This window comes from Protomyctophum bolini, assembly GCF_963924005.1.
Source record: "Protomyctophum bolini genome assembly, chromosome: 22".
NCBI classification, from domain to species: Eukaryota; Metazoa; Chordata; class Actinopteri; order Myctophiformes; family Myctophidae; genus Protomyctophum; species Protomyctophum bolini.
The window spans coordinates 34,338,806-34,352,352 of record NC_137883.1 but is presented as its reverse complement, the minus strand read 5'-3'; the positions used below and the strand labels follow the sequence as shown (position 1 = coordinate 34,352,352).

Below are 13,547 nucleotides of genomic sequence, written 5' to 3'. Positions count from 1 at the left end.
TCTTACCTTTGGATTTTGATTGAATGTATTAACCCTTGGACTACTAAACCCGGAATAAACGGAATTAATCGAAAAATATAAACATGCCACATACGGAATAAACGGAATGTATTGACTGTCAGTTATTGGGGCTTCAACAGAAAAAATGAGCATTTTTTCGCTAATATCGCTAATGTTAGATGTAATCTACAAAAAAACGACCGAAATCCGCGTGATCGTGCGCCATCGCGCACAGCGCGCCGTCTCTATGTGCGTCGCTGTGAAAAATGTGATATTTTGCGATGTTTTGGGGTTGATTTGGGGTTAATATGACTTAGTAATGAAAAATATGGCATTAGCCTCATCTAAACGATCTATTCAAACCATCAGATCTTTCTATTAATGTTAAAATGATGAATTAAAAATAAGCCAATTTGTTACCCAAACAAAAAAATTGGGGCTGGCTGTCCAAGGTTAATATCTTTATTTATTTCTTCATACTTTTTGAAACGTTTACCCTTTTATCAATTTATTCTTTTAAAGTAGAAGTCTATGAAAAGTTGAGAATTCCACCCTTTTCACCTTTTTTTGCAGTCCTACATACATACTTCAATCAATGTATCAGTGTTGTTTTAGTCATAGTCTTTTGAAAAAGTTTTCATTTAGTTTTAGTCACATTTTAGTCACCTGGAACTTGTTAGTGTTAGTCTAGTTTTAGTCGACTAAATGTCATGAGACTTTAGTCGACTAAATCTACAGGTGATTTAGTCGACTATAATGTGTTTTGGTGGGCCTTGATGCTGTCGTAATGACTGATTTTACAATTGCTGAAAATAGCCGATCTACAAGCTCACAAGGCGTCGCAGCACGACGCGTTGTGAGCTTGTAGATCTGCTATTTTCAGCATGCAACCAAGTGTAAAATGACTTATCTGGATCTCTTGTCCACTAGTCCCTTCCTAACATTTTTGTCTAGTTTTTATTTGTTGACGAAATTGTCAGTATATTTACATTTAGTCTTAGTTTTAGTCATCATAGCTTAGTTTTCATGTAGTTTCCGTTTAGGTTTCATCAGTGGAAAAAGGTAGTCGACGGACATTTTTCGTCTTAGTTTTAGTCGACGAAAACAACACAACGTACAGTATATACAGTACAGTCCCTGTCCCTCACTGATGTTGCCCCGCAACCACATACTACTGCCTAGCAACCACATACTACTGCCTAGCAACCACATACTACTGCCTAGCAACCACATACTACTGCCTAGCAACCACATACTACTGCCTAGCAACCACATACTACTGCCTAGCAACCACATACTACTGCCTAGCAACCACATACTACTGCCTAGCAACTACCTGTTTGCCCTATCAACGGTCAACGTCCTAGCAACCACATACTACTGCCTAGCAACTACCTGTTTTCCCCCGCAACCACATACTACTGCCTAGCAACTACCTGTTTGCCCCCGCAACCACATACTACTGCCTAGCAACCACCTGTTTGCCCCCGCAACCACATACTACTGCCTAGCAACCACCTGTTTGCCCTATCAACGGTCAACCACATACTACTGCCTAGCAACCACCTGTTTGCCCTATCAACGGTCAACCACATACTACTGCCTAGCAACCACCTGTTTGCCCTATCAACGGTCAACCACATACTACTGCCTAGCAACCACCTGTTTGCCCTATCAACGGTCAACCACATACTGCCTAGCAACCACCTGTTTGCCCCCGCAACCACATACTACTGCCTAGCAACTACCTGTTTGCCCCCGCAACCACATACTACTGCCTAGCAACTACCTGTTTTCCCCCGCAACCACATACTACTGCCTAGCAACTACCTGTTTGCCCCCGCAACCACATACTACTGCCTAGCAACTACCTGTTTGCCCCCGCAACCACATACTACTGCCTAGCAACTACCCGTTTGCCCCCGCAACCACATACTACTGCCTAGCAACTACCTGTTTGCCCCCGCAACCACATACTACTGCCTAGCAACTACCTGTTTGCCCCCGCAACCACATACTACTGCCTAGCAACTACCTGTTTGCCCCCGCAACCACATACTGCCTAGCAACTACCTGTTTGCCCCCGCAACCACATACTACTGCCTAGCAACTACCTGTTTGCCCTATCAACGGTCAACGTCCTAGCAACTACCTGTTTGCCCTATCAACGGTCAACGTCCTAGCAACTACCTGTTTGCCCTATCAACGGTCAACGTCCTAGAACTACCTGTTTGCCCTATCAACGGTCAACGTCCTAGCAACCACCTGTTTGCCCTATCAACGGTCAACGTCCTAGAACTACCTGTTTGCCCTATCAACGGTCAACGTCCTAGCAACCACCTGATGATAACAACTGCCCAATCTGGGAACACATTCGGTAAAAAAAAGAATAGATTTTTTGGGGCGGATTGAGAGATTAGCAACCGCTAACAACACCCAATCTAATTAGCTGCTAAATATACTTTTAGTTTTAACAGTTGAATTAATTTAAAAAGCTTTATCTCTTAAATGTATTCATGTATAGGCTAATGAAGTGATTCCATTCAAACATTCATTTAATACTTTGAAAGTTACAATTGAAATGCTGTTTAGTTACAGTATATTTTGCTTTCAAATTTTAAGTTTTACACAAATTGCTGAGACTATATCTACCGGCGACCGTACTCTTTGAACATTTGTATTTCTTTCAGCGAACCCTGCACACAGTTTCCCAATTAAGCAACTGCTTTTCTCTAGTTTAGTTCCGACAGTCTACAAATGAAACCACATTGACCCGAAGCCCCTTTCGTGTCAATTTGGTTCAATCCCACTTTCACAAATTGACACAGAGGATGGAGGAGTATTCTGTGCAGACATCTGCGGTCGTTGACCAGATTACTGCCTATAGTGAACACTAAAGGATGTTTGTGTAGAAAGTTGCATATAGGCTTTACAAAAGACTTGGACTAATTACTTTCAAAAATCAATTCATCCGTTATTTCTTCCATTAGTTCATTAATCAATAAAATGTAGATCACAACATAAAATACAGTAGGATGATGGAGCAGTACAAAATTAGAGTAAATGCTGATCACGTGAAGTCAAACAAGTCCATGATTAAAATGTTCTAAAGTCTTAAAGTGTAATGACTTCAAACTGTCTATATAGTGTGTGTGTGTGTGTGTGTGTGTGTGTGTGTGTGTGTGTGTGTGTGTGTGTGCGTGCGCGCGCGCGCGTACTTTTAAAGTTTTACTGTAATTTTCAATTTAATTTCACGTAAATATGAATGGTGGAATGTTCCAAGCTCCATATAAGCTGATAAGCAGGATGCGTTGTGCTGCTATGATAACATCGTAACAGCAGCTTCCTGCTGCAGTCCAACTGTCAAGTCTAATATTCTTATTCAAGACACATGCAAGCATGCACACAGATACAGTAAGCATGCACACAGACACAGTCACGCAGAGAAGCAAGCGTCCGCGCATGGCGGCCTATGTTGCAAACAACGTGCCACACACAGTTCATTTATGTGTGGATTACATTAGTCCATGGTATAGGGCTATAGTACATTAGTCCTGTAGTAATGATAATTTCATGCAATACAATATGTGGGCCAGTGCATATAGCTTTCGGTGGTTATAGTTTGAGCACACTGGTGCTACTATAGATTTAGCCTTGTTGTTGTTTTTGAGGGGCCCGGCCCTCCTATATACAGCTTATATGTCCCCTGAGGGGCCCGGCCCTCCTATATACAGCTTATATGTCCCCCCACGTCTCATATTTTGCCATTGACGATGAAAGGGAAACTTTACGTCACATGTAGACGGCTAACCAATCACATGAATTCAGTTTGTTCATGAGATGATGTATGATGGTGTATAATGATAAGAGCGCCATAGACTTATAGCATGTTTCATATAGACGGCACTAGAATTGCTTTTTATGTAGTCATAGCACTTTATAGTATATATGTAATAATAAAAAACATGTTGTTTCACCTGTTTGCAAACGCCACTGTGACTGACCTGAACCCAGGGATGTGGTCGTCTGTACAGTCTGCACTGAACCCAGGGATGTGGTCGTCTGTACAGTCTGCACTGAACCCAGGGATGTGGTCGTCTGTACAGTCTGCACTGAACCCAGGGATGTGGTCGTCTGTACAGTCTGCACTGAACCCAGGGATGTGGTCGTCTGTACAGTCTGCACTGAACCCAGGGATGTGGTCATCTACAGTCTGCACTGAACCCAGGGATGTGGTCGTCTGTACAGTCTGCACTGAACCCAGGGATGTGGTCATCTACAGTCTGCACTGAACCCAGGGATGTGGTCGTCTGTACAGTCTGCACTGAACCCAGGGATGTGGTCATCTACAGTCTGCACTGAACCCAGGGATGTGGTCGTCTGTACAGTCTGCACTGAACCCAGGGATGTGGTCGTCTGTACAGTCTGCACTGAACCCAGGGATGTGGTCGTCTGTACAGTCTGCACTGAACCCAGGGATGTGGTCGTCTGTACAGTCTGCACTGAACCCAGGGATGTGGTCGTCTGTACAGTCTGCACTGAACCCAGGGATGTGGTCGTCTGTACAGTCTGCACTGAACCCAGGGATGTGGTCGTCTGTACAGTCTGCACTGAACCCAGGGATGTGGTCGTCTCTACAGTCTGCACTGAACCCAGGGATGTGGTCGTCTGTACAGTCTGCACTGAACCCAGGGATGTGGTCATCTACAGTCTGCACTGAACCCAGGGATGTGGTCGTCTGTACAGTCTGCACTGAACCCAGGGATGTGGTCGTCTGTACAGTCTGCACTGAACCCAGGGATGTGGTCGTCTGTACAGTCTGCACTGAACCCAGGGATGTGGTCGTCTGTACAGTCTGCACTGAACCCAGGGATGTGGTCGTCTGTACAGTCTGCACTGAACCCAGGGATGTGGTCGTCTGTACAGTCTGCACTGAACCCAGGGATGTGGTCGTCTGTACAGTCTGCACTGAACCCAGGGATGTGGTCATCTACAGTCTGCACTGAACCCAGGGATGTGGTCGTCTACAGTCTGCACTGAACCCAGGGATGTGGTCGTCTGTACAGTCTGCAGAGTATCTAGTCTCATCGAACATATAGTACACATAGGGAATTGTCATGATTATCAAATTACAGACACATGCACGCACGCACGCACGCAATTCGTTTTTCCCCTTGGAAATATAACAATCTGCAAAGTTATGTAGTGTAATTATGACTATACTTGGTCAGATATTTCATTGCTGATGTGCAAAGTGCACACGGTTCTATACCATATACTGCAGCACAACTGTGGTTGTTGAAAATCTTGTTCAATAAGATATCTGGCATTATTTACCTGAATAGTTTAGGCATCTAGCGAATTTAATTTACACTAATTACATTTCATTCAACAGGATATGCTGTAAAAATGTTTCTGTGATATATTCTTTCAAGTATAACCACCCTTTGGCAATTTGGCATTGGCTGAGCGATGCTAGTCCATGGAAATGTAAAGTTTCAAAGGAAGGCCCTCTCTGCACGTTTCTGGCTGCAATCACAGAGACACCGTAGAAGCTACTGGCTTTCTGAATGTGCCAATTACGCCTCCGTGTTTCACTTTGAGGTTTGGGTTTATCTCTCTCACGGCGCTGTACAGGTCTTCAAAATCCCGATTCACGGTGATGTCCTGGAAGAGACAAGGGGGTAAAATTGCAAAAGCAAGAGCGTAAATATTCAGCCGTCAGGCAGAAACCTTAATTGCACCGTATCTCAACTTTTTCAAAAGTTTTCCGTAAATGAATGCCCTACTTTGTCAAGTGTCACAGAGAAGTAGCAAAAATAGCTGATATACATTCAGCACAAGCTCACTATTTGACGCGATGCGCTGCAGCTTGTATAGATCTACTATTGTTTCGTTTTTGAACAATTTTTGATTTATTTTTTGTGAAAGTGGTGACTTTGTGACTCAGTGGCGTGCACAGATAGACACTAGGGGTGCTATAGCACCACCTGCCCTTGCCCTCTGTACAGCAATGTGCCCTTTTGGGGGAAAAAAAGAAAAATTACAGTGTACATTAGCCTATGTGGATTGTGGACCATGGTGACATTGATCAATTATTGATAAAAAATAAAAGCTTCTAATATATTATCCCATTTAGGCCTAAGGCCGATTCTAAAAACGCCTCTAAATCCTGACCTGAAGTTTTCTGGAAAAACTTATTTATATAGCAGCATCAAACTTTTTACATTTTTTAAATACTGTGTACATACTGTACAGAACCCCAAAATGGGTTCCCGGCCTGAGGGGGTAAAACACCAAAAAGGGGTTCCCGCCCAGAATGGGATAAATTATTTATGCCCCAAAATCTATAAATCTCACACTATTAAGGCAACCGGTCGGTTCCACACGCTGCACAAGGTGCCCTTTTTTTTTTTTTTTTTACACTTGAGCACCTGCCCCTCTAAAATGTCTGTGCACGCCACTGTTGTGACTAAATGATAAGCATTTTTCAAGTCACTGTTGTGACTAAATGATAAGCATTTTTCAAGTCACTGTTGTGACTAAATGATAAGCATTTTTCAAGTCACTGTTGTGACTAAATGATAAGCATTTTAATAAGCCACTGTTGTGACTAAATGATAAGCATTTTTCAAGTCACTGTTGTGACTAAATGATAAGCATTTTTCAAGTCACTGTTGTGACTAAATGATAAGCATTTTTCAAGTCACTGTTGTGACTAAATGATAAGCATTTTTCAAGTCACTGTTGTGACTAAATGATAAGCATTTTTCAAGTCACTGTTGTGACTAAATGATAAGCATTTTTCAAGTCACTGTTGTGACTAAATGATAAGCATTTTTCAAGTCACTGTTGTGACTAAATGATAAGCATTTTTCAAGTCACTGTTGTGACTAAATGATAAGCATTTTTCAAGTCACTGTTGTGACTAAATGATAAGCATTTTTCAAGTCACTGTTGTGACTAAATGATAAGCCTTTTTCAAGTCATAGAAAAGCAACAGCTTTGGACAAGAACGCTTTGCACCCGACAGTGACGTACGGTACGGCATGCAGAAAGTAATAGTGATACAGTAGCAGTGTTGTTTTCGTCGACTAAAACTAAGACGAAAAATGTTTTTTTCACTGAGGGAAAACTGAATAAAAACTAAACGAAAAGTGAAAACTAAGCTATGATGACTAAAACTAAGACTAAATATACTGACAATTTCGTTGACAAATTTAATAAACTAGACTAAAATGTTAGGAAGGGACTATAGTGGACAACAGATCCTATGAGTCATTTTACACTTGGTTGCATGCTGAAAATAGCAGATCTACAAGCTCACAACGTGTCGCAGCGCGACGCGTTGTGGGCTTGTAGATCTGCTATTTTCAGCAAGTGTAAAAAAAAAAAAAAAACAGTCATTACAACGGCATCAAGGCCCGCCAAAATACATTTTAGTCGACTAAATCAACCGCAGTTTTAGTCGACTAAAACTGGACAAAACACTAAAACATTCCCGGTGACTGAAATGTGACTGAAACTAAATGAGAACTATTGAAGAGACTAATTACTAAAACTAAAATAAAAATGTGCTGGCAAAAACAACACTGTACAGTAGACGGGTCACGTGACATGGACGTACGGAGAAGAGCAGCGTCTCCATGGCCGACTCTGGGTTTCCCTGGAGAGACTTGAGGATCCCGTAACAGCCGGCACTGAGGATGGGATTCCGACCCATCTGACAAAAGAGAAATATGTTGTATATATATATATATATAGAACCCAATTACAAATGCATTGCTGCCTGCATGGGGCATGTCAGAAATAGAAATGCGATCATGTAGACAACTGCAAACTGATTGAACATGACAATGTCTTCAAAATCCTGAAAAACCCTCATGTTTCTATATCAGTGGTGCTCAATATTTCATGTCAAGGACCCCAAAAAGTATATGTAATATGCCTCCGCCCCCCCATCTGAAATATGTTGTTCAAAAATAGCAGACCTACAACGAGTGCCGCGCTATGAACTTGTAGATCTGCTATTTTTCAACAGCTAAATTATAACATAATGCTTTAAAACACCAAAAGGGGTTCCCGCACCCAAAATGGGTTAATTCCAATTTAAGTTTCCACAAATGAACCTGTTCATAATATACTGTATATAGGCTATATAGTTTAGTTACAGATAAGCTGTCATATTCTACAGTACTTTGCCAATATTCATTCAACCCTGGTAAACTATTAACCAGTCATACGGCATTGTCTCGAGTTCCCCCGGGGGTCTACTAGTTCCCCACCATGTTTTCCCTCTACACAGAATGTCTTCATGTTGGCGCCAGGAGAAGGAGGGGCCCATGGGATCTAGTGTGGTTAGATGTCGCTGTACTATACATGGGCGATTAGCGCGTGCCTACATGTGTGCAGTCCTTTTATGCAAAGCGTCTCTGTGAACCGTGGCTTATAGGTTGACATTAAAAAAAGCAGTGCTTTTCAGATGATTCATCTTATTTATGTTTTATCAATGGACGCCCCCCCCCCTGTTGACTTCTAAAAACATGAGTCAGACAGACAGCTTACGTTGAGGGATTTGATGGTCTTGTTTACTCCGAGGCCCATGGCAAGGTGGATGGCTCCTTCAGGGGGGATGCGATTGTTGCTGTGATACGTGACAAACAAACAGAAACACAATGACGGACCTGATGTGGAGCAAGCAATCTAAAAGGTGTTTCCTTTTTTTTAATGATATATTATTATTCAAAGCAATTTGGCTTTGGGAGTTTCGATGCAAGCCGAGACTCTGGGTTTGTACTTTGAGGTTTATATGAACGAATCATCCCCCTCCTCCATGATGAGGTTTATATGAACGAATCATCCCCCTCCTCCATGATGAGGTTTATATGAACGAATCATCCCCCTCCTCCATTATGAGTCATGATGCAGGTTTAGAGTTTCAACTAAGATTGTTTTTGTCGTACCTTTTCGCCTCATGCATGTGTATATGACCAAACAAGGTAAAAAAAGATGGCATATAGCCATATACTGTACTCACAGGCCAGGAGAGGCAACATCTGCCCCTCTCTCTGAACTCCTACAGATTGTGTAACATGATTACCAGATCACGGAGGATAGGATAACAGCGGTATGTACTTGATATTCAGCTCTTCAAGGACGTTGTTCTCTTTGAGTGCCTCTCCCAACGCGGCGGCCCCTTCTCTCCCCATGCCGTTATAGGACAGATCCAGTGACCTGAGGAAGACGTTTGCCTGGAAGGAACACAGGAATGCACAAAGTGTCATTCGCGAAAGCAAAGCTATAGCATTAACCCATTTTGGGGCGGAACCCCTTTTGGTGTTATAGCATTATGTTATGCTTTAGCTATTGAAAAATAGCAGATCTACAAGCTCTTAGCGCGCCACCGAGTGGCGCGCTAAGAGCTTGTAGGTCTGCTATTTTTGAAAAATCGAAGAACCACTGACATAGAAACATAGCTTTTTCAGAAAAACTGTCATTTTCAAACAGACATTTTTAGAATCTGATCTCAGGTCAGAATGGGTTAAGAAAACAGACGTCTCTCTCTCTGGTGCAGTAACAAATAAAAAGACTTGGGATATTCTCTAAGGCGATTAAGAGAGCAGTAAGGAAACAGATCCAATTACAGAAAGCCAGAGGTATGGATCTGACATTAACCCATTCTGTGCGGGAACCCCTGTGGGTGTTGTGTATATTCCTGCACTATACCTGCATCGAGTTATCTTGGTACACAGAAGTTGATCTATTGAAGATTCTGACCTTCAAAGTACATCATTTTTGTTTTGATTGTATTGCTGTATCGTTGTATTGTTCTTTCTGCTTTGGCAATGTAAACGTATGTTTTCTCATGCCAATAAAGCCCTTTGAATTGAATTGGGTGTTTTAAAGCAATTATGTTTTACTTTTGCTATTGAAAAATAGCAGATCTATACAAGCTCATAGGAGCTTGTATAGGTCTGCTATTTTTGAAAAGTCTTTGAATAAAACGTTTTTAACTCATATCTTTGCTTCTGTCCCTGGAACAACATATGTTCAGATGGGGGGTCGGTAGGCCAAATACAGATCATTCTGGGGCTCCTTGACATGAAATAGTTTGAGAACAACTGATTATAGAAACATACGTTTTTTTTCTGAAAACTATCATGACTTAGAAGACACATATTTTGTAGAATCAGGTGGAAATGGGTTAATAAGGATCTGGGTCCCATATCTATCCAGCCTATCAGAGCATGCGTTCTGTCTCCTGGACCATGTCAGTCGTTAAGATGGTAAAGGCAAAACTGATTGTACTTCAGCACCGCCGCTCTTAGATGCTTGATAAATGCCAGATGTGGCCTTTTTACAGAGATTTAAACATGGCTTCTGTTCTTTTTTAATGATCCTTGTGTGGCAAAATAAAGCATCTGTGTCACTGTGTAGGCCTATGATGCTATAACTGTATATCCACGTGCAGTATTTCATGTGTAGAAGACGTGGTGCCGTGTGTGTGTGTGTGTGTATGTGATATCACTTGTAGCCCAATGTATCACTTAAAGGTTTCACGATATTAACTTTCATTTATTTATATTTTTCGTATTTCTTTTAGGTTTAGTCAGTCCTACAGGTATAGCCTTAAAAAAAAGGTCTGGGGCAGAGTCAGTCCACTTCAATTCGGCGTAGAGTATAGCGCAAACGTTGATCACTCTCTGCTGATTTCTGATCGTCTGCAACTTTGTTAAATTGACACACGCACGCGCACACACACACACACACACACACACACACACACACACACACACACACACACTCTCTCTCTCTCTCTCTCTCTCTCTCTCTCTCTCTCTCTCTCTCTGTCGCTCTCTGTCGCTCTTATAGTCTCATGTCGCGCAGCTGTGTCTAGATTCTCCCGGGTCCCGGTGGATCACTGAAGATAAAACATAACTCCTTTCTGCCTGATATAAGTGTGGTCTAAACTAAAGGAAAGTAGAAAGATATGAAAAAGGTGGAAAACCCAGTGTGCTAAATGATTACCCCGATGCCCTTGGCCAGCAGCACTGCTCCGTGTCCTCTCAGGGGGTTCCAGGCCAGACTCAGTGATCTCAGCCCCGTGTTTTCACACAGACAGTCGCCTAGTGTCTCCCCTGAGAATGACAAAACACAGACCCGTCTGAAGTGAGTGGTACTGTACTGTACTGTACTTAACCCATTCTGACCTGAGATCAGATTCATACCAGGTTTCCACCGGACACACACTGGGTCTGATTAACCCATTCTGACCTGAGATCAGATTCTAAAAATGTCAGTCGTTCTTCGATTTTTTCAAAAATAGCAGACCTACAAGCTCATAGCGCGCCACTCGGTGGCGCGCTATGAGCTTGTAGATCTGCTGTTTTTCAATAGCTAAAGCATAACATGATGATAACACCAAAATGGGTTCCCGGTCAGAATGGGTTAACTGTACTGTACTGTACTGTACTGTACTGTACTGTACTGTACTGTACTGTACTGTACTGTACTGTACAAGCCATAACGCTATTTTCGTGCTCGGACACAGGGACAGACCCAGGGACAGACCCAGGGACAGACAGACACAGGGACAGACCCAGGGACAGACAGACACAGGGACAGACCCAGGGACACAGCCACACACATAGCTGTCTATAGGAGTGGTTGCACCACTCAAAAACAAACAAACAAACATACAAACAAGAAGAAGAAAAAAACAACTCAACACTGTCAACATTTATATCCAGCTTTGTAAGTTTTTGTGAACAAGGAATATGTGAACGTAAAATAAAATAAAACGTTATGGGTTATTGTCAGTGTCAATGTACTGTAGCTTAACTTGCCCAACACTGGTTTTAATTATTCCTTTTAGTTATTTAATTATTTATTTGATGTTTTGCGTAAGCAATAGGTATATCTATCTAATAATTTAGAGATCACTCACTCGCTGTTTATTTCGCTCGGTCGCTGTCTTTCAGTCAGAATACTTCCTTAGTGTTGCGGCGGTTTAAAGGCCGCCGCGAGGAGCTAAACATGAGAGTAAAGAGACGCTTGTATGACGCGCACGCAATGAATTCAGGTCCATTCCAGCTGTAAGTTTTACCGTTTATTCTGTCACCACACGTAAGTCACAACAGTTCCTAGGCTTTAGCTATAACTGAACGTGGTTGTTAAGGTGATAAAAAGGTGCGTTTGATACGGTCAACAGAAATGTCTTCTCCCACGCTCACCTCCTCTCTACTCTGTCCAACTTCCCTCACCCAAGTGACAGGTAAACGCCATGAAAGTAGAGTGGCAGCGCCCCAGCCCTGGTGACACGCCCACTACCTGTGCAGTGCCCATTAAAGTGACATACCTTAAGTTACGTCAATCATAATAGCACATTAGAATGCAAACATATTGCAGACAGCTGCTCGCTTTCTGCGCCTCCTCACAACGCCACGACGCACGGACCTCCTCACGGAACCTAGCGGCCCTGTCCTCCAACCTCAATCTGCCCGCATTATTATACACACGCCAAACATTCTGACGTTCATCTTAATTCAATTAATGTGCGTCAGAAACAACTCATCTCCCCCGCAGTGTTGGGCAAGTTAAGCTATACATGAGATGACCCAACGCTGGTTATTGTTGTTGTGGTGACAGGACCCTTCATTCAGTATGCAAAATGTCAGACGCCAGATGGCCTCAGTGGTGGCGAGGAGCTACAATCTTAATCCATTTTGGGTGGGAACCCCTTTTGGTGTTTTAAACATTATGTTATAATTTAGCTATTGAAAAATAGCAGACCTACAAGCTCGTAGCGCGCCACCGAGTGGCGCGCTACGAGCTTGTAGGTCTGCTATTTTTGAAAAGAACGACTGACACATAGAAACATGGCTTTTTCAGAAAACTGTCATTTTCAAACAGACATTTTTAGAATCTGATCTCAGGTCAGAATGGGTTAATCAAAAGTCTCTGTAATAGAGTGTACAGTGTGACAGCCTGACAGGTGCGTTGGTGGAGTATATGAACAAAGGATAAAATATAAACACCTGCACACCGTCTTCACTGTCGCTCAATAAAAAAAAAAAGAGAAGAATTTCATCCACTCTTTCACACCTGCTGTAAATGTGTGATGTAGCAATAAAGGTGATTCTGATGGGCTTGCTTCGGTCAAGGACCCAAGAAGGTCTTATACTGTAGGCTGAAATACGTTGCGATTATAGACATTCCTCCATTTTCTTTACCAAGCAAATGAAAACAGTAGGGGTGTGTATAACGATATAGTACGATGTATCGAAATATCGATTTGAATTTTTAAAAAATGTTGATTTTGACAGCAAAAGTTTTAATCATTGAATTACAACTTTTTCTACAATGTTTTGTAGATCTGCTATAGCCCATAGTTTTAGCCATATTTTAGTAATCCGAAATGTTTTAGTGTTAGTCGACTAAATATCATAAGATTTTAGTCAACTAAATCTACAGTTGATTTTAGTTGACTAAAATAGACAAATAAACAAATAAACATTGAGCTTTGCACGAAGCATTACAGTTTGGAA

At 42.1% G+C, this 13,547-nt stretch overlaps 1 protein-coding gene across 1 annotated transcript in view; it reads right to left on the bottom strand.

The window, feature by feature from the left end:
* Positions 1-5,535: 5,535 nt before the first annotated feature.
* The window catches only part of lrrc74b (leucine rich repeat containing 74B), a gene marked incomplete at both ends in the record, with an annotated part of 28,498 nt that continues 20,486 nt past the window's right edge, over positions 5,536-13,547 (bottom strand). Inside the window, 5 exons of the mRNA XM_080755705.1 lie at positions 5,536-5,667; positions 7,628-7,723; positions 8,566-8,644; positions 9,136-9,251; positions 11,029-11,138. Coding sequence (XP_080611831.1) covers positions 5,536-5,667; positions 7,628-7,723; positions 8,566-8,644; positions 9,136-9,251; positions 11,029-11,138 — 533 coding nt within the window. The remainder of the gene's footprint in view (positions 5,668-7,627; positions 7,724-8,565; positions 8,645-9,135; positions 9,252-11,028; positions 11,139-13,547) is intronic.